The sequence below is a fragment of the Chanodichthys erythropterus genome, chromosome 1 (assembly GCF_024489055.1).
Source record: "Chanodichthys erythropterus isolate Z2021 chromosome 1, ASM2448905v1, whole genome shotgun sequence".
Taxonomy (NCBI): domain Eukaryota; kingdom Metazoa; phylum Chordata; class Actinopteri; order Cypriniformes; family Xenocyprididae; genus Chanodichthys; species Chanodichthys erythropterus.
The window spans coordinates 7805545-7833043 of record NC_090221.1 but is presented as its reverse complement, the minus strand read 5'-3'; the positions used below and the strand labels follow the sequence as shown (position 1 = coordinate 7833043).

Below are 27499 nucleotides of genomic sequence, written 5' to 3'. Positions count from 1 at the left end.
AGTATGTTAGTTGTTTCATTGACTAGCACAATTAATTTCAATTTAATTTAAAAAAATACATATTTCTGTTGATGACATAAAACCATTTTCTCTTCATTTTATCATTGTGAATTCAGGGATATAAAGGTGAAGAGAGATTCACATCCTTTAAAGCCTGCATGAAGAAAGAACTCACTGCTAAATAGGTAAGTTCATGGTTGAATAGAAAAAAAGTAGTAGATTTTATCCAGTATTTTGGGTTTAGCTTCATGATATTGCCCTGGAGAATTTGCAATTAATGATACTGAACTACAGCGATAGCATTGCTCAGCATTCAGCCAAAGCTCTTTCTCTAGCATCAGATTACTCTGTAAAATTAATGTCGGCTATCCAGAGATACAAGATACCAGCCTAACATAGTGTATTACGACTTAACAAAGTAATAGAATACAGTGCCCAACCCACACAATAAAACACCTAGAAACAGAGAACAATTAGACTCACTCAGGGAGTAAATGTAGTTTGAATGAAATAAACAAGTGTTATAAAGCACATTTCTATTCTAAAGGTATTCAAAATATTACTTGTTGGATTCATTTGTTTAGTTTGATATGCTATTCTTCTGTTATGTCTTAGATTTGTGCAGGTTGAAAGTCCCGTTGAGTGTTCCTCTTCACCCTCACGTCTCAGTGAAGAAATCTCAAGTTGGATTAAAGTTCTCAGTGACTCAATGCAATTATCTACCTGACCTGTGTCAAACTCTGTAAGATACAAATACTGCCATAATTAGATTAACACATGCTACCTCGCTGGACTATAGTTACCACTTTGTCACTTGGCAGGCACTTTCTTAACCCTATAAAAGCCATTAACTAAAAGAGAACACTTTAATGAAATAGCCATGATACTTTTATTAATCAAAAAATGATTTATTAAAGGTCTTATAAATTTAAATGGGACCAGTGCCCACATTTTGTGATAAATTATGTTATTTAATGAAGTACAAAGTAGTGTCTTTATATTACTTCATACATTTTAAACTGTCCATTTTAAAGGAAACTATGTTGAAGTAGAGTGTACAGTTATTTATTCTATTTATTGATCTATTTTGTGTAAAGAAAATGTTCTTTTGAGATTTAATGCTTCTTTACTGCTGTATTGGCAATGCATTGATCTTTTTGCTTCTCTAGGAGTTATAAGCCAGATAATCTTTCCTTACAATGAGCACATTGCTAACATAGTTTCTCTGAGCTTGTCCACTGCCCACCACCCAGATCAGCTTACACAGGGTCTGACAGTGCTGAGTGCACAGAGCAATAATGAGACCTCAGTAATCTCACAATGTGCTACACATACAGATCCCTCTCTCCTACTCTTTTATGAGTTTCTTTTAAGAAAAATCTTGCGAAGGCAAAACAACAAACAAGCAGAAACTGAATCCACTCGTTTTTCTCCAGAGAATTTTTCTCATGGTATGTTTATTTTTTAAAGTTAACATTTTGTGCAGCCTTGCCTACAAAAAAGCGGTTGCACATTTTCATTTTATTACCCAGGAAAAAATATACAGTTCATTAAACACCTAGCGGGGCATGTCGTCACATGTTATAATGGAACCATTTTTTAGAATTGAAAATTTGACTCAAAGAATTAAAAGCTTGTGACAACTGTGTGATAAGTAGCTCTGGTCTCAACCACCATACTTTTCTTCAGAATACAGACCGTGTTTTAGATCTGTACATCCTAAAATTGCTTATTTCATGTAACATGTTTGCATATTACAGTTTATGAAGTTATAATTTTTATGCATTAGGCCTATAGTATTCAGATTGCTTAGAGAGTTCGAATAAATTAAAACCACAATTCAAAATAATAATTTGTGTCATTCCTTCTGGTCTGTGTTTCCTTCTTTCAGAAGAAATTATTTTAAAAAACTCTCAAAAGTGTCTCTACTAGTGAACATTTTAGATTAGATCTACAGTGTCAGGGCCCTATTTTAACAATCTAAGTGCATGGTCTAAAGCACACGGCGCAAGTGCACTTAGGGCGTGTCCGAATCCACTTTTGCTAGTTTAACGATGGGAAAAATGGTCGAAAAGGGTTGTCCCTATTCTCTTAATGAGTAATGGGTGTGTTTTAGGTGTAACGTGCAATAAACCAATCAGATTCTCATCTACCATTCCCTTTAAAAGCCAGTTGCACGTTCGCGTAATATCGGATTCGCTATTTACATGGCGGAATTTGCAAGCGGAAAAAGTGCACGCTTCTCTAGCAAGGAAACGGATATGCGCAAATTGACTTTAGACCAGGTTTCAGTTGGTCAATGGCGCAGTCGATTTCGGTTGCCTCAAAATAGCAACGCGTCAAAAATGCGCCTGAACACACCTTGTTTTCAGACCAGCACGCCTATGGGCGAACAGATGGGTGCAAATGCATTTGCTATTTAAACAATGTGTCACAAGACATGAAAAAGATAACTGCATCGAGCTGAAACCAGCAAAAAACACTTGCGCCTCGCCACATTGTGCCAAGTGAATGATAGAGCCCTTAATGTGTGTTTAGTCAAGCACAAGGGTCGGGAATTGAAAATTGATTCCAATACTTAAGGAATCGGATACTTGTTATAAAATTTCGACTTTAAACCATTCACGTGTAAGAACACCTGCAAGTCCAAAGCGCACACACAGAAAAAGTTATTTTAATATGATTTTAAGCCATTCAAGCGCAAGAAGACTCACGCGCTATTTTCTGTGCCGTGCACACATCCAAAACATGCGCACAGAAAGCTGCCTCTCATACTGTATAGTGCACGAAACACAGTCGGTTGTGTCTTAAAGGGTTGTTCACCCAAAAATGAAATAATTGTCATTAATTACTCACCCTCATGTCGTTCTAAACAGAGTCGGCGTTCTGACGTAAACACAGAAGCTCTGTACTGCATTCACTGCACCAACTGCGTAGGAGGCTGGCAGGGAAGAGGAAATATTGTTGAATAAAGTTGTTATTTTTGCGCACAAAAAGTATTCTCGTTGCTTCATAACATTAAAGATGAACCACTGTAGTCACATTGACTATTTTAACGATGTCTTTAATACTTCTCTGGACCTTGAATGTGGTAATTTCTTTGCTTTCTTTTGCTATGGGAGATAAAAATAAAATAAAAAATATCTTAATTTGTGTTCTGAAGATGAACAAAGGTCTTGTGGGTTCGGAACGACATGAGGATGAGTAATTAATGACTGAAATTTCAATAAAGTTAATCAAACAATAAAAGACAAAGAGAAAATTCACTCACTGTTCTTGACTGAATTACCTTTGTAACTATATTTATAATGTATATTTTATTTATAAAGTGCATTTGTTTAGATTTTGTACCTGAACAGCCTGAAAATCTTAAAACACTGTTTATTATAATCATATCTTGGTTCAGTTTTATTTGTTTGATTGCTAATTTGTTTATTTCTATTTAAATTATTTGATTGTTTACTTGTCTTTAATAATGCTTGAATTTAAATTAGTTAAGCTAGTTGTTTTTGCTATGGTATTTTTAAACCACAGGCAAAAGTTCTTTGTGTAAGTGTTATTTAGTCTGTTGATTTTTGTTCATGGTATTCACTTTGAATGATATCTATTTTTTTTTTTTTTTTTAACCTTATTAGAATCGAAAATAGGAATGATAAGAACCAAAATCATTAAGCAGCCAACCCTATTCCTCAGACAGTAATAATAAACCAGCCTAAGCTGGTTTTATGGTCTCACAGCAGGTTTTCAGCTAGTTTGTCTGGGCTGCAGGCTAATTTTCTGTAGGCTACTAACTGCTGAAAAATGTCCAAATCTCTTTAAAACCAGTCAGAAGACCAGACTGGATGACCATCTAAAACCAGCTAACCAGCTGGTTTAAAATGAACTACTAAACCTTGTGCTGCTTCCTGTAATCAGACATTTTTTTTTTTTGCTATAATATTTAATAATAGTGTAACAATATGTTATTGAACATGCTCTGGTGTGACATTGTAAATGGGCTATATAATAAATATAGCAAATTTTGCGAATCATGCTTTAGTGTAGTGACACCTCCACCGCATCGCGTGAGCATCATGCAAGTTTGTAGAAAGGGGCGGTACCGATGTGCTACACACTGCAAACAAGAGCGAGCGGAGAACCGGAGGATGGAGGAGCAGACGAACCGCAGCTGCACACGGAAGAAGACATGATGTTTTAGCAGCAGTGCGGGCTCTGTGAGGCTGAACTTGTCGTTTTGACCACTTTTGGTCTTCAAATAGAAAGATGGCGCCGTCGGGCTCGCGCAGAGATGATTGCAGGAGAGTTTTATGCTGGGTTCCTGTGCTGTTCATCAGTCTGATCGCAGCATGGTCCTACTACGCTTATGTAGTGCAGCTCTGCATAGGTAAGAATGAAGCTCTCTGAATGAAGTTGGTGTGAAACGGAGAGTGTGAAATGAATTAATGATACCTGGCTTCCTTCGACCATGTGCATATGTCTGCTTCTGTTACTAGAGCAATATCTCTTCTATTGATGGGGTCCTCTTGCTTATAAACAGATTGACTAAGAGTAGGTGATAATTAGTGACAATTTGTATGAGATTAATTTAACCCTTCTCTTATATGCGCGCGTGTGTCTGTAGCCATAAGGGCCTCTTAATATTATAATTTTATGCATCTTATTTATAAAACTGAAAAACATATATGGGTCAGTGACTAATAAGCATGTGTGAGATGATAAAAATACATATGCAAAGATCCAAGAAATGTAATATTTTTATGTTAATTTCATACATTGATTTAATGACTGTTATCATCAAGTAAAAACTACAAATATATTGCCCTTGCACCTTTCATACATGGGGATGTCTACAACTTAATCAATATATTTCAATAGTTGTTTATATATTCATATTGGGTGAATTCAGGTTGATTGGGACACTTTTTCCCAATAATGTCATATATATATATATAACGAAGAATTGAATTTTTGGTGTTTTGGTACCTGAATAAAATGTGCCTTTTTGTAAAAAGTCACAATATGTTATATTTTAAAAGATCTCATGAGGGTCATAAGGGGTCCATTCGCAAAATATTAACTGCTTTATTGCTTTTGTTTTTTAAATAACACAATTATTTTTAATGAGACTTTTTTTATTACAATCTTAGGACAGTTAACACCACCTACACATTTTTACTTTAACCCCACACATAATAGCAAAACTAATAATAATAATGCAGAAAACGTGTATTCAAGTATTTTCATGAATTAAATTTTTAATGCATTTTGGAGTAACAATACTGTAGATCCACAAAAAAATAGCATCATATCATTGACCCATATGCAATACTGTATGGAGCCATTTTGGCATCACTCTATAACTACTCCATGGTGGTCATTAAACCCTTATACAAAACTTGATCTCTCCCCTTCATTTGTTGCTGTAAATATAAGCTCTTACCACTGTAAAAAACATCTTCAAGCTCTATTATGTGCTGTATCATTTGTTTAGACTGTGGCTTATTTATGTGTGCAACAAGCAAAGGTTTGTCTTCACATTAACATCATTCATTCCTTTGATAAGATCTGCTATCATCTTCCCATAAGAGGCTTTATTGTTCTCTTGAATGGTGGATGATCATGAGGATGCCCTGTTTTTCACTGAAGACTAATGATGTGTGTGTTTGGTCTCCTTTAATAGAATCAAATGACGTTTATACATTTGTGCATAAAACAGCTGCTTTGTGATGTTCCTTCAGAGACTTCACTGAGTGAAGTGTCAGTGGCCAGGCCTTCTAACGGCTGTTCCCACTGGCAGTTTATAGTGGTTTATGCTGAACTGCAGTCATTGGGTCTCCATAGGCACCCCACCCCTTGCTTTGCACTTAAACTGACAGAATGAAAACCATTAAGTGCTTTAATGTTTGAACTTGAGCATGAATTGAAGGCTATTGAAGGGTTATTTCACCCAAAAATGAAAATTCTGTCATTTATTACTCACCCTCATGTCGTTCCACACCTGTAAGACCTGCGTTCATCTTCGGAACACAAATTAAGGTATTTTTGATGAAATCCGAGAGGTGTGTGACCAAAGACTATAGAATAACACAAGACGTGTCACTTGTTTTGAATGGGAGAAAGTGTAACGCGCAATATGGCGGAATAAGTCCTGCCTTCTAAAGCCAAGAGCCAATCGCCGACTGGTAAAGTCATCGCGTCACTTCAGCGGCCGTTAGAATCACCGGTTTCTATAGAAACAGTCAGACGCGCGCCTCCGAAGAGACGCGCATTTAGGTCTGCGCATGCGCATTAGCTTGATCCAGCCTGAAGAAAATAGTTTTTTTGTCATGATTCGAGCGTTTAGAAACTAAATTTATGAGCCGGTTGTTGTTAGATTTCATTGGTGATTTCAAATATCAAATTTAATCGTAAGGTTGACGAACAGTCTTGGAGAATCTGATGTTTCCCCATTCAAAGTGATAGGAGCTGCATGATGCCCAGGATGCCCGAGAAGCGTTTCAAAGATGGCCGCCGAGTGAAATGACTTGTCTTAAAGGGACTTTGGTGTGACTCACCCATAGACAGCAATTTAACCACCATTGTTAAGGCCCAAAAAGATATTAAAGACATCAGTATAAAAGTAGATGTGACTACAGTGTTTCAACATTATGAAGCGACGAGAATACCTTTTGTGCGCAAAAGAGATTATTTATCCTGATCCATTGGTAGTCACCAGCATAAGTATGTTTTGCATGATGGGACCAGCATGGGATGCTGGTTGGTGGTTGCTTGACCAGCTACACTAGCTCAGTTTTGCTTGATAAAGCATGATTATGCTGGTCTACCAGCTAGACCAGCAATATACCAGCTCTAACCAGCATAAATCAGCCTAAACCAACACTGAATTCATGCTGGTTTATGCTGGATTTTTCAAATAGGTATTTGGCTCACTGCAACATACAAATCAATACCCAAAACCTTAACAGACAGTGTCAGTTTAAAAGAAGATCCATTTACTTGTTAATACCACTATTATGCTGTCATTGCATCTATTTTAGCAAACCATGTTAATGGGTAGTCAGTGAGTCTTTAATTTTCCCAACACAACCCATGGAGACAAAGGTTGTTATAAACGTACTGTCTGCTGATCCTTATGTCTCAAAGCTAATCTCAGTGCCAAGCTGTCAAACTCAACCTCACCAATCTCTACTTGACCTATTTCTGCTGTCAAATCACTTGTGCTGCACATTGAGTTTAGCAACAAACACATTTGACATTTCTCAAACAACAACACTGATGCCATCAGGAGAAGAAACGGTTTCATTGCTGAAATTGGTCATAATGAGTCTTGTCATCTGTTGACAGTTTTTATTGTTCAAATTGAGAGGGTTGTATACCAATGATGAGGTGTTATGATAATGGTCTATACTGTGATTGCCGGTTGTATTTACACTTGCAGTTATTCTTTACACGCCTTTTGTGAATTGTTACAAAATTATGAGGATTTTTGTAATGCCTCAAACTCATCACAACTTTTTAAGCGCCCGCTGAACCTGCTTAAGTGCTCCATGGGGTACACATACTCAATTAAAAATAGATGCACTGCATTCTGGGATTTCACTTCTGTTTTGTGCTTCAGAGGAACTACATTTTTTTTTTACTTAAGTGCCAGCTCTTTCAAAGAGCATATTTTGGATAGAGAGTAGTGCAGACCCTCGTCACATTAGATGAGGCTAATCTAATGGGGCTTTTAGGACACTGCATTTTCAGTACTAGATATTTATTGAAGAGTCTGTATGCTTTGAATGTGTCAAACCTCAAAAGAATATTTCTTTAAAAAAACACCCTGCAAAACAAAATCTTCCTTCCGTGCCATCTGTGTGGGTGGTCCTATCTTGATGTTGAAGCAGAGTTTTTTTTCTGCATGTTCCTGTGTGGTCGTGGTTAGTATCTGTAACCCTGTCACCACAAAATAGCTCATGGTTCTGAAAGAGCACCAGTTGAAGTGATGCAATTAGGTGCTAGTGAATTTGGGCATCTGATCAAGAGTCTCCGTACAGCGTGAGTTCCAGCAACAGTGATCAGAGAACTGTGCTGAGAACCATCTGCTGCTCGCTGACCTTCTAAATGCACAAGGAGTTTCTGACCTACTGTTTATACAATAATAGCCAGTACAGAATTCAGATCATACAGCATTAACAAAGTTGTAGAGACATTGTTACATTTTTCTTTCTATTTTCTCTGCAGAAACTATTGAAAACATGGGAGAGAAAAGTAAGTCAGCTTTTTCTTACAATGTTTACTTGTTTTACAATGTTTCATTTTGCTTTAAAGGTACAATATGTAAGATTTAAAATATCCAAAAGCCACTAGAACAGTGTTAGATATTTTGTTGACTTGTGTACTTACATTATCCTAAATGTTTCCAAGAATGTTTAAATCCAGAGAAATAAGCAATTTTAACCAGGGCACAAACCATGTCCGTGCATTGCCTATCAGTGACATCATACCCGCGTTACCCTTGATTTCCGATTTTACGCTTTAATATATAATGTGTTTTATTAGACAGGTGAGAAACTGTTTGGATGGATACATACATCGACAGAAAATTAATTATTGTTATATAGCTCAACACAGCAAGTCTTGCTGTTTAAATCTCATTTTCTCTCATTAGCAGTCGCTCTAACTGCCTCTTTCCGTAATGTTAAAGCGGGGGTGTAAGGCAATTTCATGCATTCTGACTTATTTACACTGTTGAAGAGTTGGATTCTCATGCTAAACATGGCCAAAGTTTCAAAACACGAGTTGGACATATGACGGAGTATTTCTGTGCCAAATGACTACTTCTGGTTTCGGAGAATTTTTTTCTAGTATGGCCCATAATAAAGGGCGTAATTCCTTGTATAGGCACTTCTCCCGGATAAGCATGCGCATACACTACCCAGAGCAAGAGCAAGAGCACACCCATCAATGCGTTTCGTTAGGGATACGGAAGCCGAGAGATTTTTCAACAATGGCTGTGTCCCAATTCAGGGGCTGCACCCTTTGAAGGCTGCATACATCATCGGTCTCATTTAAGAAAAATAACCGTTAGATTGCAACGTAAGAAAGAAATAACAGTATTTTAGACCTCACAATAAATATTAGTCAATTTTATTACGGTTACTTTTCTTAAATATGACATCTTTGATGAAGTATTCAGCCTTCAAATGCGATATCCGGAGGATGCAGCCTCTGAAATGAGATGCAGCTCCTGTCAACAAAGGAGTGTGTTTTTGGTTGTGAGGGAAAGATTACCTTTTTCAGCTTCCCAAAGAACCCAGCGTTAAAGAGGACCTGTTATGCTCCATTTAACAAGATGTAAAATTAGTCTCTGAAGTTCCCAGAGTGTGTATGTTAAGTTTTAGCTCAAAATACCCCACAGATAATTTTTATAGCATGCTAAAATTGCTACTTTTAGTGGTTGAGCAAAAACACGCCGTTTCAGTGCAGTCCCTTTAAATGCTAATGAGCTGCTGCGATGGCCTAAGAGGGCGGAGCTTCATGAGCTGATTCTCCGGTGACAGGATTCAGTCACGACGCACTATGATGTCAGAAACTGCAAATATAAGCTGCATGGAGATAGAACAGGTATAGTTTAGTTCAATTACGGTTATAACTTATATTGCCTTCTAGTTTTTAATCCACTATATTAGTACAGGCCTGTTGTACCGTCCGAATGATGGCCAAAACTATACTGATGAGTTTTATGACGTTTATTGTACTTCACACAAAAGATGAAGCGTCCATTTTCACTCTATAAAATCACTGTAAGAGCTTAATAAAACACTGCAAGTGTGCATTAAAATATTATCCATAAACTCTCTCTTTTCCTTGTATTACCAACACACATAGCGAAGAACACAGAAACACTCGTTACAACTAACAGTAAACGAATATATAAAGACCTTATGCCTTTCGGGTGGTGCTTAATAAACTTTATACCCGAAAATATCTCAGATGAACTGTAATAAAGTGCCCTTACCTTCATTACTGCCGTATAGTATCACTCTGGAGACTGTAAGCTGGTTCACGAACGGTTTTTACTTCAATATCCTTGAGTAGCATGTTTTTAGCACAGTCTCTGTTTTGTATTGTCCCTTTGTGTATTGATATTTGTTCACTAAGCAGTCCGGTGTGAAATGATTCGCGCAGACATAAACGAATTTCGGCAGAACTGAGGGAGCATTTTCCTGGAAAACCAAGTTAATCCACCTCGTTTTCAGCAGCTCAGATTTAGGGAGTAAATGGAGAGAGCTATGTGGATTAATCCATCCATCTACAGAACACCTAAAACGCTTGGGAGACACTCTAGTCAGTGCAGCCATGGCGGACTCGCTGTAAACAACGCGCTCAGGGCGGGTCTATGTTCAAACTTGAGCGTCAGTCAACATTCGTGGGCGGAGCCTGTGGCTTTTGTGACGTCACACCACCAGGGATCTGGAAAAAAAGGAGTGGGTGGATTTTTATCACTATAAGGGTGGTTGTGTACACTCACTGCCAACACACATTTATGTCCAAACACCATGCAAAAGTGAATTTTGCTTAATAGGTCCTCTTTAAGGGAACAGTGGATCCTCCAGGATCTCTGCTTTTTCCGGAAAGACTCGGTTTAGCGTATCTATCTTTTATAAATATGACAAAACTAAAGACTTTTCGGAGATATGAAGGATGCATTGTTACTCTATATGTACTCAAGATTAACAAACTGTGTGTGATACCCCCCTTTAATAAATCTTTAATACATTAGCTCAACCATGAATATGATTTCTGCCCAAGGCCTGTCGGATCTCCCATGATTCCGCGAAATCAAGGCGTCACTTTGAATAAGTGACCTCTAGTGGTGAAAATTACATATTGTGCCTTTAAATGGAGTGAATATTTACAATAATTTTTGCTTTTTCTGAATGTTTATGAATAATTTAATGATTTCTGACGGATCATGTGACACTGAAAACATTTATTTTTAATTATAAAATATATTTAAATAGAATAAATACAATAAAATTGTAATAATATTTCACAATATTACTGTTTTTACTGTATTTTTGATCAATTAACTGCAGCCTTGGTGAGTAATTTCAAAAACACTTCTTTCAAAAACATTTATAAAAGCTTACCAACCCCAAACCTAATGGTAATAGTAATGTAAGTTCATGGGATATTTTCACCCATATTATCATTCGCCTTGTGAAAACTGTAAAAAACACATCTCCTCAACCAACCACATGATTTGAGTTACCATTTATATTTTAGCACAAACAGTGCAGTATGAGTTATGCTACGCACTAAAGTTTAATAAGTTTAATAATCCCTCACCATAATCATGAGCAATAATAATAATAGTGATGCTTCCCTTTTTTTAATAACCTTTCACTATTTCTTTTGTATCACAGTAGTTTACCTCTTGATATATCATATTCTTTTCATCATGTTCGTGTGGTCATACTGGCAAACTATCTTCACAAAACCCATGAATCCACTCAAAGAGGTGAGTAAATTTGATTATAGAAATAAGTTATGTATATTAATAACTATTAATTTCAAAGTAAACGCCAAGAATTAATAGCAGACAACTGAAGTCATCTCTAAGTAATAAGTCAATTTAAATGTTATTGCACAGCATATAGTCAAGTGTGACTCATGAGGAGTTGGCTTATAATGAATATTATTTGCCTGTTAGAAGTGTAATATTTATAAATATATGGTATAACACCCATTAGGATGAGTTGTTGGTTATGCTTATTGAAAAAACAGCATGTTGGGTTGTAAATTGCATGTGATCGTAGGTGTAACTACAGCACCTCGCTGGAAGCTGTTATTATTTCCAGCTGAGAATGAGAAACAAACTGTAATAGAGAAACCACATATGGCTCAAACTGGCAATCAGTCGTACTCCTCTCACATCTCTGAGTGCAGAACGTGCTGCTTGTCACACAGGAAATATCAAAATGTTTTGCGTTTTGTCTGTTCCTATCAGTTCCACCTGTCACATCCTGACAAAGAACTATTAGAGCGTGAAGATCGGAGAGAATCTCAACAGGAGATCTTGAGGAGAATTGCTAAGGATTTGCCCATTTACACACGCACAATGTCAGGAGGTGGGCACTTTTCTTTACGTTCAGCACATCCTAATTGTGCCAAAGACATCACTGTTAGCAGGCCAAGTCTGTAACCGTCCATTCAGCCCAGATTTAGGCTCAGTAACAAATAATGGCCACAGACAATTACATTTGTTTCAATCTGTCTTCAGTCTTCAGTGAATCCTATCGATCTGTATTTTAACAAGCTGTCTTGATATAGCTATCCGCTACTGTGAACGCTGTCTGCTGCTGAAGCCTGATCGATGTCATCATTGCTCTGCCTGTGATATGTATGTCTTTCTCCTTTTTTTTAAAGACACAACACATATTAGATTTTGCTGTGTTGCATTTCAACAGCTCCTGCCTCTGCTTTTTTTACAGGTGCATTTTAAAGATGGATCACCATTGTCCGTGGTATGCACTAGCTCAGTAGATTAAATGCAAAGCAAGAATAAAAAGATTTTTGTCTTGGGAAGGAAGACATGAACCAAACATTTTGCAGTTTCTATTAGACCAACAAAACAATATTTTTTTCCAACACACATTGATTTTGTCATTTAAAGCTACATTATGGAATTTTTTTTTGTTAGAAATAAAATAAAAAAAAAAATCCATCATTCAAATAGTTTTTGTCTTAGCCCAAGACCTAAGGGTAGCCTAAAAATTGAATTTTTAGTTGTTGTATAACTTTGCATTTTAGTAAATTGGTGACTATTTTAAATGAATTTCTATGATATTATTATGTTTTCATATGCTCTGCTTACACGTCACCGATGGTTAGATTTAAGGACGGACCTTCATGCTTACATTTTTCTAAAAATTATACTTTTCCATAAAAATTACATTGTACAAATTATATGAAACCATCACCTCCTAAAATAGATACATTTTCTGTGAGATAAGGTTGACATTCCGTTGGTCAGAAAAAGTTTGGCTAACCCATATATGTTTTGTACCGGACCTCTAAAAGGACATGGTGGTGGAAAAAAAATATTGGATGGGAGGATAAATAAGTCGTCAATGCATTTGTGTTCTCTTGCAAATGTTTTGCATTCTCCCAAGAAACTTTGCGTTCACTCGCAAATCTATGGAAGCTTGTTTCCCCCATGGAATAAAACAATTTAAAAGATAATTGTGACTTTTTATCTCACAATTCTGAACTTTTTTCTCACAAATGTGAGATATAAAGTCAGAATTGCGAGTTTATATCTCACAATTTTGACTTTATAACTCGCAATCACAATTTCCCTTGTTATAGCATATATTGGGCAGTATTTTGCAATCAAAATAGATATTACAGTAATATCCAGTTTTATTGATAATAAATAGGTGCATGTAATTGCATATAATATATATAATATGTGCATATAATATATTGATAATAAATAGGTGCTAATAGGTGCATTTTTTCTTCTTTGACAGGGTAAACAATTGCGTGGGCTTCTCCAACTACAAGTTTTTCATGCTCTTCCTAGCATATTCTTTGTTGTATTGCCTCTTTGTCACTGCCACAGACTTGCTGTATTTCATTGAGTTCTGGAATGTAAGTATGAATTAATTATTAATTTATTTGGCTTATATTTGGAAACATCATTTGAATGTTCAGAAAAATGTAATAACTGGAGTAATATCATGTTTTGATCATTGCTTTTCAATAAAAAGGGTGTTTTTATTTTGAAAGGTTGACGGTAAAACACACGAGCGTCTAGTCCAATATTTGGTAGGACTCAGTCAATCACTGAGATTTCTGATGTGCTTTGATTGACCTATTTATTCGTCTAGTTCCTGTAGTTTTGATAGTTTCCCTCAGCATAACATCTTAGCTTACAATTTCTGTTAGATCCAGTAGACAAGCAAATGTTGGCTCATTCAAAATGTTTGTCTAGTCTAGAATGAGCAATCCATAGAGACCATGTATCCCACTTCTGCTCGTTCCCACTTTTTCAGTTTAATTCTGCAAACTTTATGTAATAGAGTATTCCAGACATAATAGATGTAACCCATGCTGGCAAAATGAGCCGGAATATGCACAGACTAATTATGAGCTGCAGGCAAAACAAGTCAAAAATGTCGATTTTGGTCAAATTCGAGGTTTTCACAAAAATGAGTTCATTAGCCCTCATCTAGCGATCCAAATGCTTCAAATAGCAACTAAACATCTAAAAGTATCTTTATTTGTGTTTTCTGAGACGAGTACCTTTCCTTTGTTCATGAAAAATGCTCGCTTCAACACTTGCGCTTCCCCTCAGCAACTTCCTCATTAGTCCAAGTTTTGTATTATTTTAAAGCTCAGCATTCCAACTTTGTGAATATTCATTGCGAATTTTTGATGGCATGAGTCTGAACCAATGAAATATATATTTTCCAATAGCCTAGATATTTGGTTTTGATCAGGTGTATGCCAAATTAGGTGTTATTTATCAGGGACTTAAAGGTATGGTTGCTAGGTGATTTTGTTTTGGACACTTTATAAAACTTTAACCTGATTTTTATCAAAATTGACTTTGCTGACTCTATCGAATTCAAACGTCATTTTTGTCGGATTACTTCATTTTGAAGGTTTTTTTAATAACTCATTTTTGAAAATTTGCTAATTGCGACTCATTTTGCCAGAACGGTTCACATATTCTGTAAAAAAATCAACTAGATAATATAGCAAGCAGTAGCTTGAATTAGGCCTGGGCTGTTTTTTTTTGTTTGTTTATTTCAGTCCATGCCTGTTTGTGGTGTTTTAAGATTCTTTCCCATGTTTCTCACAGAATGGTCTGCCTGATACCCAAGCCAAGTTTCACATCATGTTCATGTTTTTCGCTGCCTCCACGTTCTCAGTGAGCCTAGCGTTTTTGTTTGCTTATCACTGCTGGCTTGTCTGCAAGAACAGATCCACATTGGGTGAGTGGGCTGTGCTGTAATTACCCTTGGATTTCACTAGTAAACATGGCCTCATCAGTAGTGTGTATTTTGCGTTCTATGATCATCTGTCCGAGTTGCCTGGTCAAATACGTCTCATAGCACCAGTGACTCAGATCTGGGGCAGGTGGTGTTTAGGTCTTCTGCAGTCTGCCCTCTGTGGCAGATCCTCAAGGGAACATGTATCTGTGACAACATGCCCAGTCTTCTGGCAAAAGCAAGTGTGTCAAGATGCATTATGGTTGAAAATGAATCTCAGATTCAGACATGTGCTATTCTATCATATTTGATATGCAAATTTCTAAGGACTCTTAGTTAGTGACTGATAGTTCATACTTTTTAGCAAGTAAAAGACTTTTTAGTATGATTCTAAAAATGTCCACCTTCAGGTCGTGGCACGTGTCTTTTTGCTGTGAATTTTTTATTGATTTTTAAAGAAAGAATAACTTTTATATTAGTGATTGTTAGTAGTATTTCAAGATGAACATTTACTGCACTGAAGCAACTTAGGTTTACTTGATTATTTTTTTAGAAAAACCACGTTAAAATTTGAGTATGAAATATACATCAGGCTTTTGAGGAATGTTTATTTTGATCATCTCTCAGTTATCATTGTATTGCATTGCATTATATGCTTTTAACCCACGATTAAAACACAGAGTTTTAATAATAAGACTAAAAATTTAAATATCATCTTACTAAGACATATTATTAGGAAAAATAGAATGTCAACTGATACTTATATGCATTTCATGTACAGTTAGTAGTCTGCTATACTATATACAATCTCATTTATTTACATTAGAAGCTATGAGAATATCATCTTTTTTGCCATATAAATATCAGCAATAGCACTAAAATGCAAATTTTTGCTCAGATTGGGCCTCTGAATAAAATTGAGGTGTTTTTTTTCCATATTCTCCTATATCATGCTATATGAGCTAGTCTGATGTATCAAATATGATACCCAACAAAAAACACATACACAAACTTTATTATTATTTTTTATTCCGTCTAAAGGCTCAATAAACTGTTCTATTTCAAAACATTGGAACTGACTAGTCTGACCATTTTCTGATTATTATTTCATATGTAGGCTTAACAGGGTTAAAAGTAAAGAGGAAATTGGAAATCATGTTAGAAGGATTGTATATGAAGCATTTTTATATATTTATGTGGTTTAAATGTTTCTTCTGTCAGAGGCTTTCAGAGCTCCTGAGTTCCAGCATGGACCAGACAAGAACGGCTTCAGTTTAGGAACAAGCAAGAACTTTCGCCAAGTGTTTGGAGATGAAAAGAAATACTGGCTACTGCCAGTTTTTTCAAGGTATAAGTCATGTTCAGTAGCACTGGAAATATTGGTGTCAGTGTTTGCTGATCTCATTCCCTCTGTACCACTTTGTATTTCTGCAGTCTGGGCGACGGCTGTTCATTCCCCACATGTCTAGTGAACCCAGACCCCGAACAACCCTCCTTGTCCCCCGGAAGCAACCCTTCCATCAAAAGGTTCATGCCTCTGATGAATTATTCATTTAGGAAAATACTGTATAACAATATATATATATATATATATATAAAATACAAACTAATTTGACAGTCCAATCACACAATGAGTCAAGAAAGGAATTTGCAGTAGATATTACTTCTGGTTCCACTGTCACACTAGAAATGCACAGTTGCATTGTGAGATACTGTATGGCTGATATGCAGAGCTTTCCATTCATGCCCTTTTTATTTTTCCAGTGCTGGAGAATCCCATCAGTTTCCACCTAAACCTCTGAGAGAGTCTCAGAGCCGACTGCTGAATAACGGACAGTCAGAGGGAAGTGAAGACAGAGACAAGCGAGGTGACAGGACAGTTATGCCACATCTCATTACAAAACTATTACGAAACATTGTTTAGTGTGTCCTCCTGACTATAAATATGAGTTATAGATATGGGCTAAACCTGCAGCTATGAACGTGTGAGTAATGATAATAATGTGGTAATAATATACTGACCATTCTGTGTTTTCCTAACAGGTACAAGCAACCCAGCCTTGACTATTGAGAAGGAAACTTAGGAACATGTAAATGAAACAGGTTTGTTACTTTTGTGTGTACATATAATAAAAACATTTGACATATTTTCCGATAATAGTACTTTAAAGTGTTTCAAAATTATACTGTTGTAACTCAGACAGCAACATAGTGTGGCTCAGATCCGGCCCACATCTGGTACATGTGGATTACATGGACCAGATATGGGCCGGATCTGGGCCGTCACTATGTTGTTGTCAGGGAACATACACTATCATTCTAAGTTTGGGGTAAGATTTAAGTCCCTTTTGCTCAGCAATGCTACATTTTATTTGATCAAAAATACAGTAAAAACAGTAATATTATTAAATATTATTACAATTTAAATTTTTAATATATTTGTAGACATATGTTGAGCGCATGAACACAATGGCCAATCAGAGGTGTTTACGAATCTGCTCAACGTGGTATCGAAGTCAGTTTTGTAACATTATCAATGTCTTTACTTTCACATTTAATCCATTTATTGAATCCTTCCTGAATGAAAGTATTAATTTCTTTAAAAAAAAATCTTACTTTCCCTAAACCTTTGAATGATAGTGTACATACCACACATATTACATTACAAACCCGATTCCAAAAAAGTTGGGACACTGTACAAATTATGAATAAAAACAGAATGCAATGATGTGGAAGATTCAAATTTCAATATTTTATTCAGAATACAACATAGATGACATATCAAATGTTTAAACTGTATCATTTTAAGGGAAAAATAAGTTGATTTTAAATTTCATGGCATCAACACATCTCAAAAAAGTTGGGACAAGGCCATGTTCACCACTGTGTGGCATCCCCTCTTCTTTTTATAACAGTCTGCAAACGTCTGGGGACTGAGGAGACAAGTTACTCAAGTTTAGGAATAGGAATGTTGTCCCATTCTTGTCTAATACAGACTTCTAGTTGCTCAACTGTCTTAGGTCTTCGTCACATCTTCCTCTTTATGATGCGCCAAATGTTTTCTATGGGTGAAAGATCTGGACTGCAGGCTGGCCATTTCAGTACCCGGATCCTTCTTCTACGCAGCCATGATGTTGTAATTGATGCAGTATGTGGTCTGGCATTGTCATGTTGGAAAATGCAAGGTCTTCCCTGAAAGAGACGACGTCTGGAAGGGAGCATATGTTGTTCTAGAACTTGGATATACCTTTCAGCATTGATGGTGCCTTTCCAGATGTGTAAGCTGCCCATGCCACACGCACTCATGCAACCCCATACCATCAGAGATGCAGGCTTCTGAACTGAGCGCTGATAACAACTTCCTTGTCCTCTTTAGTCCGGATGACATGGCGTCCCAGTTTTCCAAAAAGAACTTCAAATTTTTATTCGTCTGACCACAGAACAGTTTTCCTCTTTGCCACAGTCCATTTTAAATGAGCCTTGGCCCAGAGAAAACACCTGCGCTTCTGGATCATGTTTAGATATGGCTTCTTTTTTGACCTATAGTTTTAGCTGGCAACGGCGAATGGCACAGTGGATTGTGTTCACCGACAATGTTTTCTGGAAGTATTCCTGAGCCCATGTTGTGATTTCCATTACAGTAGCATTCCTGTATGTGATGCAGTGCCGTCTAAGGGCCCGAAGATCAAGGGCATCCAGTATGGTTTTCCGGCCTTGACCCTTACGCACAAAGATTGTTATAGATTCTCTATATCTTTGGATGATATTATGCACTGTAGATGATGATAACTTCAAACTCTTTGCAATTTTTCTCTGAGAAACTCTTTTCTGATATAGCTCCACTATTTTTCGCCGCAGCATTGGGGGAATTGGTGATCCTCTGCCCATCTTGACTTCTGAGAGACACTGCCACTCTGAGAGGCTCTTTTTATACCCAGTCATGTTGCCAATTGACTTAATAAGTTGCAAATTGGTCCTCCAGCTGTTCCTTATATGTACATTTAACTTTTCCGGCCTCTTATTGCTACCTGTCCCAACTTTTTTGGAATGTGTAGCTCTCATGAAATCCAAAAAGAGCCAATATTTGGCATGACATTTCAAAATGTCTCACTTTCTACATTTGATATGTTATCTATATTCTATTGTGCATAAAATATAAGTTTATGAGATTTCTAAATGATTGCATTCCTTTTTTATTCACAATTTGTACAGTGTCCCAACTTTTTTGGAATCGGGTTTGTATATTATACTATATTTGAATTCTCTTTAAACTCTTTTCCACTAGGAGTTTTGTACTAGTGATGTTTGTTGTCAGTGGAACAGTGAGGATGTCTCTGCTGCACAGACTTGCACTGCCCTTCCACTCTCTACCTAATGAATTGTGATCCTTCACAAGCGCTAACAGTGCAGGATTTATGGAGTGTACATTCATAAAGGGCCACAGTTTCTTCTCTTCTTTGGAAACTGTATGGCTGAGATATCTTCATGTGCCTAAAGCTACCCACAGATGTGGCTGAACATGGTAACATAACCGTGGTTCCTGGACCCACGTTTTAAAAAATGTTTAAGTTTGTACGGAAAATGCCTTGAATATAGCTTGTGTGGTGTAAGCATTGCTAAAGAAGGTGACATATTTTGTTAGCCTGGGAAACGTGAAGTATTTATGCATGCTGTGTGATGGTGGTACATAGTTGTATGTCATTGTTGAAATGTGAAAACTGAAAGCCCACTACATTACAATATTTTTAACCCTGTTTTTGATCCTGCTTTGTTAATTGTTTTTGTTCATTAACATACAGATGCATCTGCAAATCATGTTTGTGATCTGTTTCATTTGACAAAGTGTTTTGTCCATCACCCTTAAGTCTGCATCCCAGCTGTCCTGGGTTTTGCAAAGGTCATACACATGCAAAAAGACTGATGTAGCAAAACATTTTAGGCCATTTTTAGCATTGCATATCCAGACAAAACACTGTTTATTCAAGTTTTTACCTGACAAGCAGAGGGAAGACAAGAATACTCTACATGCACTTTGAACAGCGCTTAAAGCTGCACATTATTTCAGTTTTTAAATTGTCTTCATCTTGATGGCTCTATCGAATCAAGTATGCAATTAAGTATGCGTTATGATACTGCAGCTGCAGTAAGCATTTCACTATATGTCAGTATATTGATTATTTTGTATCATACTTTGCATAACCGTTTGCACAATTAATGCAAATCTCAAAGATGTGGTTTTGTATCGCATCTGATTTATCTAAGGGCTCTTTTAATGTACTTACTACCATATTTCTATCTGAATTTGATTCCACAGTTATTGCATGTAAATGTATGTGTACTTGATTTTGACTGAGGTGTGAACAAAACCTCAGATATGCCAAGAGCTGTGGTGTGTTGTCTGTTTTGTAGCTTTTATGGAAATGTCATATAGGATTTGTTATTTTGTGATTAGGGTCACACACCACATTAAAAATAAACTGTGATACAAGATTTCTACTGGTTCTTGCTTTGTGTATGTAGACGAGCTGACTGTTGTTGCTGCTTTTGTTCTCTTTGAGAGTATGTGAAATTCTGCTGGCTCTAGTGCAATGTTTTCATATATAGTCAGACTCCGTATGACAATGCCAATGAACGATATGCCTTGATGAATGTTACTGTAAGAGAAATAAAGTGATATTTTATTAAGTGCTACAGTGTTGTTTCGGTATTGTTTCAATCGAACACTACACTAAAAAATGCTGGGTTAAAAACAACCCAAATTGGGTTGAAAATGGACAAACCCAGCGGGTGGGTTAAATGTTTTTATTTTATTCAACTCAACTATTGTTTAAAAATTACTACATGGCTGGCATAAATGAACCCAAAATAGGTTGGAAATTAAAAATCAGACACATAATTATTAGATGCAACAATAATAATGAAAAGAACATTTATTAATAAGCAAATTAATGTTTAATTATTTTACATTAAACATATTAATAAATGTTAATTTCCAACATACTTTTGGCTCATTTTACGCAAGCAATACAGTAATTCTTAAACAATAGTTGAGTTAAATAAAAACCTCTCAGCATTTAACCCAATCGCTGGGTTTGTCCATTTTCAACCCAACTTGGGTTGTTTTGAACCCAGTAGCTATTTTTAACGTGTGTTAACTGTCCTTTAAGAACAATGTAATCAAACCTTAATACAGCATATGTCTGAACAGACTTCAGTTAGAAATGTTAGAAAAATCAGGCTTTTATTTTCCAAAAGCTCTAAAAACAGTCACTCTATATTGCATAATACCAACGTGGATACTGTACACATCAAGATGATAGACAAACGGGAGGAGGGAGGTTAAGAGCTACCAAAATTATTCACCAAATCAGACATTCAAAAGAAAAAAAAAAAAGCTGTGTTCATGCGATTCACATGTCTATAAAAGCTCAGATTAGTTAACACAGCATTTATTCCAATATCTTTCCGTACATGCAGCAGATCTAGGCAACACAGAATTGTAAAGTAATACAATCCAAAAAAAAAAAGAAAAAGGAAAATCAGGAGAAAAACCCAAACAGCACAAAATGTGCACCTTTCAAAAAACCAGCACTACAAGTAAAACTAATTCCACTGATACTGAGTACTTGAGTTGGTTAAGATTTCCTTTAAGAGTCATTATTTCTTAAATGAATAAAAGGCTTTGAACTTTTTGCTACTAAAATACTACAAAACCTTTACATTTCTTTTAAAAATGAAAAAGGAAAGAATTTTGATGCAGAAGTATGAGGTGACCTCAGTTCACTTAAATAGTGGCAGTTACATCATCACTCTTAATTTACTTGTGTGGTAAAATCTGTGCTAACCCAACATAAAGAGTAAAATCAGTGCGAGTCTTCGCTTTACAATTAAGTGCCTGTATTTACCTGTGTGTCTGTGAGATCCTCCATCTGTCTAAAGCTACTGCGAAGTGTGAGAAATCAGTACTCCTGTAATCAGGGAAGGACAGTTCACGTAGGTGACTGGTGTACTCGCTAAATTAGACAATGAACTACGCAACAGTACACGAGAAGAAAAGAATGCAATAAATTAACGTTAAAAAAAGAACATAAAAAGTAGCTTAATATTAAGGCTGAGCTGTGGGGGGGGGGAAACTAAAACACCAAATGGTTCCTCTTCTTTAACCATAAAGATGAACATTGTGTGAAAAGATTTAACCCAGAGAAGGCAACAAACGGAAGAAGTTTTTTTTTCTCTGTTGGATGGGAGCTTTAAAGTGCAAATTACTATGAAATCTCTCATGGAAAACAAAACAAGAACAACTAAAAACCCAAGTTTTGAGCCCTGTATATGAGGTTCTTTATGGTGAGGGATTCTTGTGTCATGACTGCTGCTTGTTGGCCTCCTCCTCGTAGGCATTTCCGGTGCCGTTCTGGACATAGGATGAGCCTGAACCCAGTCCATACAAGTGACCACAATACTTGGCATCATCGATGTGATCCTCAAAAAACATCTGCAATGACAATGATGTTACAGTCAGTACAAATGCTGGATTCGGTTTCATATTTTGTGTGTAGATGAAGGCCCACCTCTCTCATCTTGAAGAAAGCCATTCCTGTGAGGAGTGAGTCAGACCCTGCCTGATGCTGAGGACCAATTCTCTCCAGCTCAAGCTGCTCTGCCACCTCCTGCAGACCGCCCTGCGCATCACATGATGGAAATCAGACACAGATTCCTTCAATTCGCACGCACTGCTACAAAATGCAAGTATCCCGTGGTATACTTCAAGGCAAATGCTACAGTGATGACTCAAAATCATCAAATAAGACATCTGAAATGGCTATATACGCATTCACCCCCAGTTTTCAGGTTTCATTGTTTTACAATAACATTGAACCACGGAAAATTTGATTTGACTTTATGTATTGATCAACAAAAACATGTCAAAGTCAAAAAATAATGTTGGACACACACACACACACACACACACACACACACACACACAAAGAAGGAAAACAAACAAAAAATGAAAACAGATTCAATGCTGTAAAACACTGAGGAAAAAGTCCACGGTCATGAATACTTTGTAGCCACCGTATTTCTAATGGCAACATCCTCATGCAAATTTCCAAACGCTAAAATACCTTCAAGTTCTTACAGCTCTTCATGAGGTATTTCACATCATAAATGATGGGAAAAAATAAACGAAGAATTTCGAAGAAGTCAACCTCTTCCTCTGGCAATTTCGAGTTGGACAAAATTTTAATCAGGTACCCAAAGTCATAGCCACTGTTTGGAAGAGACACAACAGTTAGCTTGAAAATAAAGGGAGTATAGTTCATGAAGTTTAAACACACATTTTTAACATTAATGCACATTTTTTGAAGCTTTTGTGGCTTGAATCTCCACTGAAACACTGTATTGATTTCAGTATGTGAATATTACTGTAAGATTACCTATGGAATGAGAGCCACTTGACCCCCTCACAAAGCACCACACCTGAGGTCATAAGCAGCTCAGCAAAGTACAGTGTCTCAATACCCTCCTCCTCATGCTTCTTAAACTGGATACCTGACGAAGTGAGCAGCTCAATGGAATCCTGTGCATACATGTCTTCCCTGCAAAAGACAGTATGTCCAGCTTTCATAAAGAATCACACTGATGGCTATGGTTACACCTGAAGATGAGAAAAGTCATCTTGTTATGTCTTCAACATGCACATAAAACAAGGATCATGGATTGATGCTTTGTTGTTAAAAATGAGTGCCATTCCTCTTTAACTACAAAGTGCAATGCTTACGTGAGGTTAAATTTGAAGTTGAACTGCCATGTTGACGTTCCTGGTGGGTATTTGCCCTCTTCGTTCATAAATGTAAGGCCAAGCTGGATGATCTTCAACAAGTCAACATTACACCGCAACAGCTGGTACTGGTAATCTGCATTGCTTCTAAATTCTCCGATTGGTCTTGCAACGACACCTGGAAACTCTGTGTCCTACAAATGCAACAAAATGCATTATGAGTGTTATGTTATATTTATAGTATGTGATCAAAACAACAACAAAAAAAGGCCATAAAATATGACAGACTTAAAATCTTTATTATATATATATATATATATATATATATATATATATATATATATATATATATATATATATTTATTTTTTTTTTTTAAGTAAGGTTTTTTTTTTTAAGTTTAAGCTCAAAGTTTACATTTTTCACCTAATATCTATATTTTATTTTATTTCAACTTTTTTTTCAATTACCAAAATAGTTTTAATTTTTGTTAACAATAACAACCCTGGAATGGTCAGATCGGACTTCAAATTAATTTTAGGGATGCACGATATATACATATCACCACATATTGGTATCGGCCGATAAATAATGGATTATTTCCTTCAGCTGAGACACCAGATGTGAAACTGTCCACCATGATGGTTCTGAATTGCTTGAAATATGATTGAAATCACTTCTGAAAGGAAAATACAGTCAAGGGCAACGTACAATGCAAGTCTGTCATATAGGCTACATAATATTAAAATGAGAACATTATAATTGTGTGCTTGGGACATGGCTTTTAATGGTGAGACTTTTGTTTTTGTAATCAGGCTCTCAAAAATTCTATAACAATTTGGAATTACATTTATCAGCCAACATATCCGTTATCTGATAAGAATTATCGGTTATCGGCCAAAATTTTCATATCGGTGCATCCCTAATTAATTTATTTTTATATCATTTATGATGCAATGTGACTAATGTTATTCATAAAGAGCAGCTTTATCTGAATTCAGTCATGTTGCTCATGTAATTCATTGTGTATTTAATAATCAAAGAATTAACGAGTGAACAAACAAGCGGTTTTGGCATTTGACTTTTTTGTTGTCTGATGTGCCTCATGAGTTAAAATGTGAGTTAATTTTTGCAACACTGAAAAAAGGTAATCTAATAATTATAACTTCTAAAATAACTGGTTTTGTTCAAGTCAAAAATATTACCTAATATTGCTGAATCAACCTATACCAACAAAATACATTTTATTGGTTAAATCAAGTAAAAAAACGATGAAAGCTTGTTTTTGCCACTGAAAGAAATAAAACAAAAAAGGTAATTGTGAGATATCAATTTGCAATTCTGAGAAAAAAAGGTCTTTATTTTAAAAGCTTCTTTAAAAAAAGTCTTTATCATAAAAACGTTTTATCTCACAATTATCACTTTTTTTCTCACAATTGTGAGATATAAACACAATTGCGAGTTTACATCAGTGTTAATTTTGTTGATGAATAATTTGTCATACTTTTCATGTCAACGACATTTTTTTCAAGGATGAAAACGAGACGACTAAATAAAAATGTGTTTTGAATGTCAAAGTATGACTAAAATCTACTATTTTTTCTATTTAATTCATAGTAAACTACTGAATCTTCTGTCACAGGAAGGAAGGACTAAGAACAGTATTTGACACATTATTCCATATATTTTACAGATATAAGGGTTATTATAGTTAACGAAACCTAAAACCATAAAAAAAAAATTCATTACTTGAAATAAACATTAACTGAAACAAAACAAATATTTAAAAAATGTAAACTTATTTTATTTCATCTAGTTTCCAAGCTTTAGCTTAACCTGATGTACTAAAATAACTAAAACAGAAATAAAAAAAACTATATAGACATTTAAAAGCAAAAGCTAAAAGACACAAACACAAAAAAATTACTAAAACTTTTAACTAAAATTACAATGAAAGCAGAAAAACTAAAAATCAAATCTTATCAAAATTGTAAACAAAAACTATAATTGCACCTCAATGATAAGTGTCTCAATCCCCTTGTCTCAAGTACTAAAATGAGCTCTTTTGTGTGTTTTTGCACTTTAACGGTCAAAAACCATCCGCTTTGGCAAGTAAAGTACAGTTGGTTATCTTAAGTGAACAAACAGTTTAGAGAGTATATCAGATGTATATCACTGGATCTTTGTATTGTTAGAGAAATGCATATTTAATGCATTACAATTTAACTAAATTGGATTTTAGTCAACTAAATCTACTGTAGATTTAGTCAACTAAAATCTTATGATATTTAGTCAACTAAAACTAGACTAAAAAATTTCATATGACTAAAATTAAATGACATTTCAGTCAAAAGACTAAAACTAAATCAAAATTTGCTGTCAAAATTAACACTGGTTTACATCTTGCAATTCTGACTTTATAACTAGCAATTGTGAGAGACAGAATTGTAAGATAAAAAGTCACAATTATCTTTTAAATGTTTTATTTATTTCATGGCAAAAACAAGGTTCTATAAAAAAAAACAGCTCTTTAAAGTAACAATTGCAGGTTGCCACTTTTTTACAGTGCATCCACTCTTTCCACAATGACAGGAACTCTCGTATGTCTCTTGCCATGAGGCTGACACTCAAGTCATCACTATGGAAACTGATGTAGACATACGGATATTAACTGCACAGTCTCAACATATGGATCTAATTTCATAACTTGCAGACTGACAGGGCAGACAGTCAGTCCTAGATCACATCTGAAAAACGAAACTGTATCGATTTGAATAAAACATTAATGTTTCAAACTCACCATTGCAACATAGCTGAATTTTCGAGTCACCTGTCGGATCCTCTTCATTTCCTCCTCCAGGTTGCTGGCCCAAACCTCACATATTTTTTGGCTATGATCCACAGTGGCTGCGGGCATAGTGTCACTCTCAGGTGCACGGCATCAAAACCAAAAAAACACTCCCCAGGGGATATTCTCATGAAATTATAGTCGCTTGTTCCCTCTTTTTACCTGGAAAAGAAAACAATATTCACACCACAATCAGGACAATTTATATCAAATCACTTTATTGTCACTACACTATAAACAAGAAGGCAATAGGCAAAATAAGCAATATGCAAATACACACAGTATAGACATAGGGTAACTTGATTCAATTAAAATGTGCTTTTGAAAACAAATGTGCAAAAGAAACTTAGTTCAAATGCTAGAAAATATGTTAAATGGCAAATATATACAACATCACCATACAAAGATCTCCTGTCCAATTAAAAATGAGCATGTTGTAATCAAAGCATGACCATAATGCTCCCTTTACTTGTACTTAATTGTATTTTCTTATTCAGGTCTATATTTTCAAGTTGATGTCCTCTGTACATGTCTATGGATTGAGGATAATTCTTCTGACATGCCCTGGCTGGTAAATCATTAGTCATGTGTTTACTGACTTCAAACTAGATGTTAGATGAGTGTATCCTTATCATCCCCGCCAGTATTATGAGGAAAATAAACAGAGACTTTCTGCAATACTTCATATGCTTCACTTTAGACTCTACTAAGTACACATGACTATTCATCTACTATTCTTGCATCATGACAACACTGAAAGGATAATGATTCAGACATACTCATATAACGCACAAAAAACTGTTGTAATGTGACTAAACATTACAACAAGTGCCAGATGAGTCAAAACGGTCGCAGGCTAACATCAGCAGTATTCACTTCAATAT

General features: G+C 35.8%; 3 protein-coding genes and 1 long non-coding RNA gene across 9 annotated transcripts in view; 3 read left to right on the top strand and 1 right to left on the bottom strand.

The window, feature by feature from the left end:
- The window catches only part of micu3b (mitochondrial calcium uptake family, member 3b), a 42307-nt gene extending 40476 nt beyond the window's left edge, over nucleotides 1–1831 (top strand). For all 4 annotated transcript variants that reach the window (XM_067386177.1, XM_067386169.1, XM_067386195.1 and 1 more), the window contains 2 exons: nucleotides 117–185; nucleotides 616–1831. In XM_067386177.1, the coding sequence (XP_067242278.1) occupies nucleotides 117–185 (69 nt within the window). In that variant the 3' untranslated portion in view covers nucleotides 616–1831. The remainder of the gene's footprint in view (nucleotides 1–116; nucleotides 186–615) is intronic.
- Nucleotides 1832–4187: 2356 nt separating this feature from the next.
- zdhhc2 (zinc finger DHHC-type palmitoyltransferase 2) lies at nucleotides 4188–20793 on the top strand. 2 transcript variants are annotated; one of them, XM_067371524.1, is made up of 14 exons: nucleotides 4188–4384; nucleotides 8227–8253; nucleotides 11415–11509; nucleotides 11999–12119; nucleotides 12322–12391; nucleotides 12483–12515; nucleotides 13524–13644; nucleotides 13783–13821; nucleotides 14861–14993; nucleotides 16212–16338; nucleotides 16425–16517; nucleotides 16755–16858; nucleotides 17034–17093; nucleotides 19276–20793. In XM_067371524.1, exons 1-13 carry the CDS (start codon nucleotides 4264–4266, stop codon nucleotides 17072–17074), a joined length of 1125 nt encoding a protein of 374 aa, XP_067227625.1. In that variant the 5' UTR covers nucleotides 4188–4263; the 3' UTR covers nucleotides 17075–17093; nucleotides 19276–20793. The 2 variants fall into 2 exon arrangements, with proteins under 2 accessions (XP_067227625.1, XP_067227719.1); XM_067371618.1 differs by lacking the exon at nucleotides 13783–13821.
- A 269-nt stretch (nucleotides 20794–21062) lies between these two features.
- The window catches only part of cnot7 (CCR4-NOT transcription complex, subunit 7), a 6976-nt gene continuing 539 nt past the window's right edge, over nucleotides 21063–27499 (bottom strand). Inside the window, exons 2-7 of one of the 2 annotated variants that reach the window (XM_067386137.1) lie at nucleotides 26568–26777; nucleotides 23770–23963; nucleotides 23426–23587; nucleotides 23114–23258; nucleotides 22559–22669; nucleotides 21063–22482 (exon numbers count right to left, since the gene is read on the bottom strand). In XM_067386137.1, coding sequence (XP_067242238.1) covers nucleotides 22351–22482; nucleotides 22559–22669; nucleotides 23114–23258; nucleotides 23426–23587; nucleotides 23770–23963; nucleotides 26568–26684 — 861 coding nt within the window. In that variant the 5' untranslated portion in view covers nucleotides 26685–26777 and the 3' untranslated portion in view covers nucleotides 21063–22350. Of the gene's footprint in view, nucleotides 22483–22558; nucleotides 22670–23113; nucleotides 23259–23425; nucleotides 23647–23769; nucleotides 23964–26567; nucleotides 26778–27499 lie in introns of those variants that run through there. The other variant, XM_067386147.1, reaches the window with a different exon arrangement.
- LOC137020500 (uncharacterized) overlaps nucleotides 27438–27499 on the top strand; it is a 2613-nt gene continuing 2551 nt past the window's right edge. The window contains exon 1 of the long non-coding RNA XR_010895202.1: nucleotides 27438–27499. This exon is cut by the window's right edge and continues 12 nt beyond it. This is a non-coding gene — a long non-coding RNA (uncharacterized lncRNA).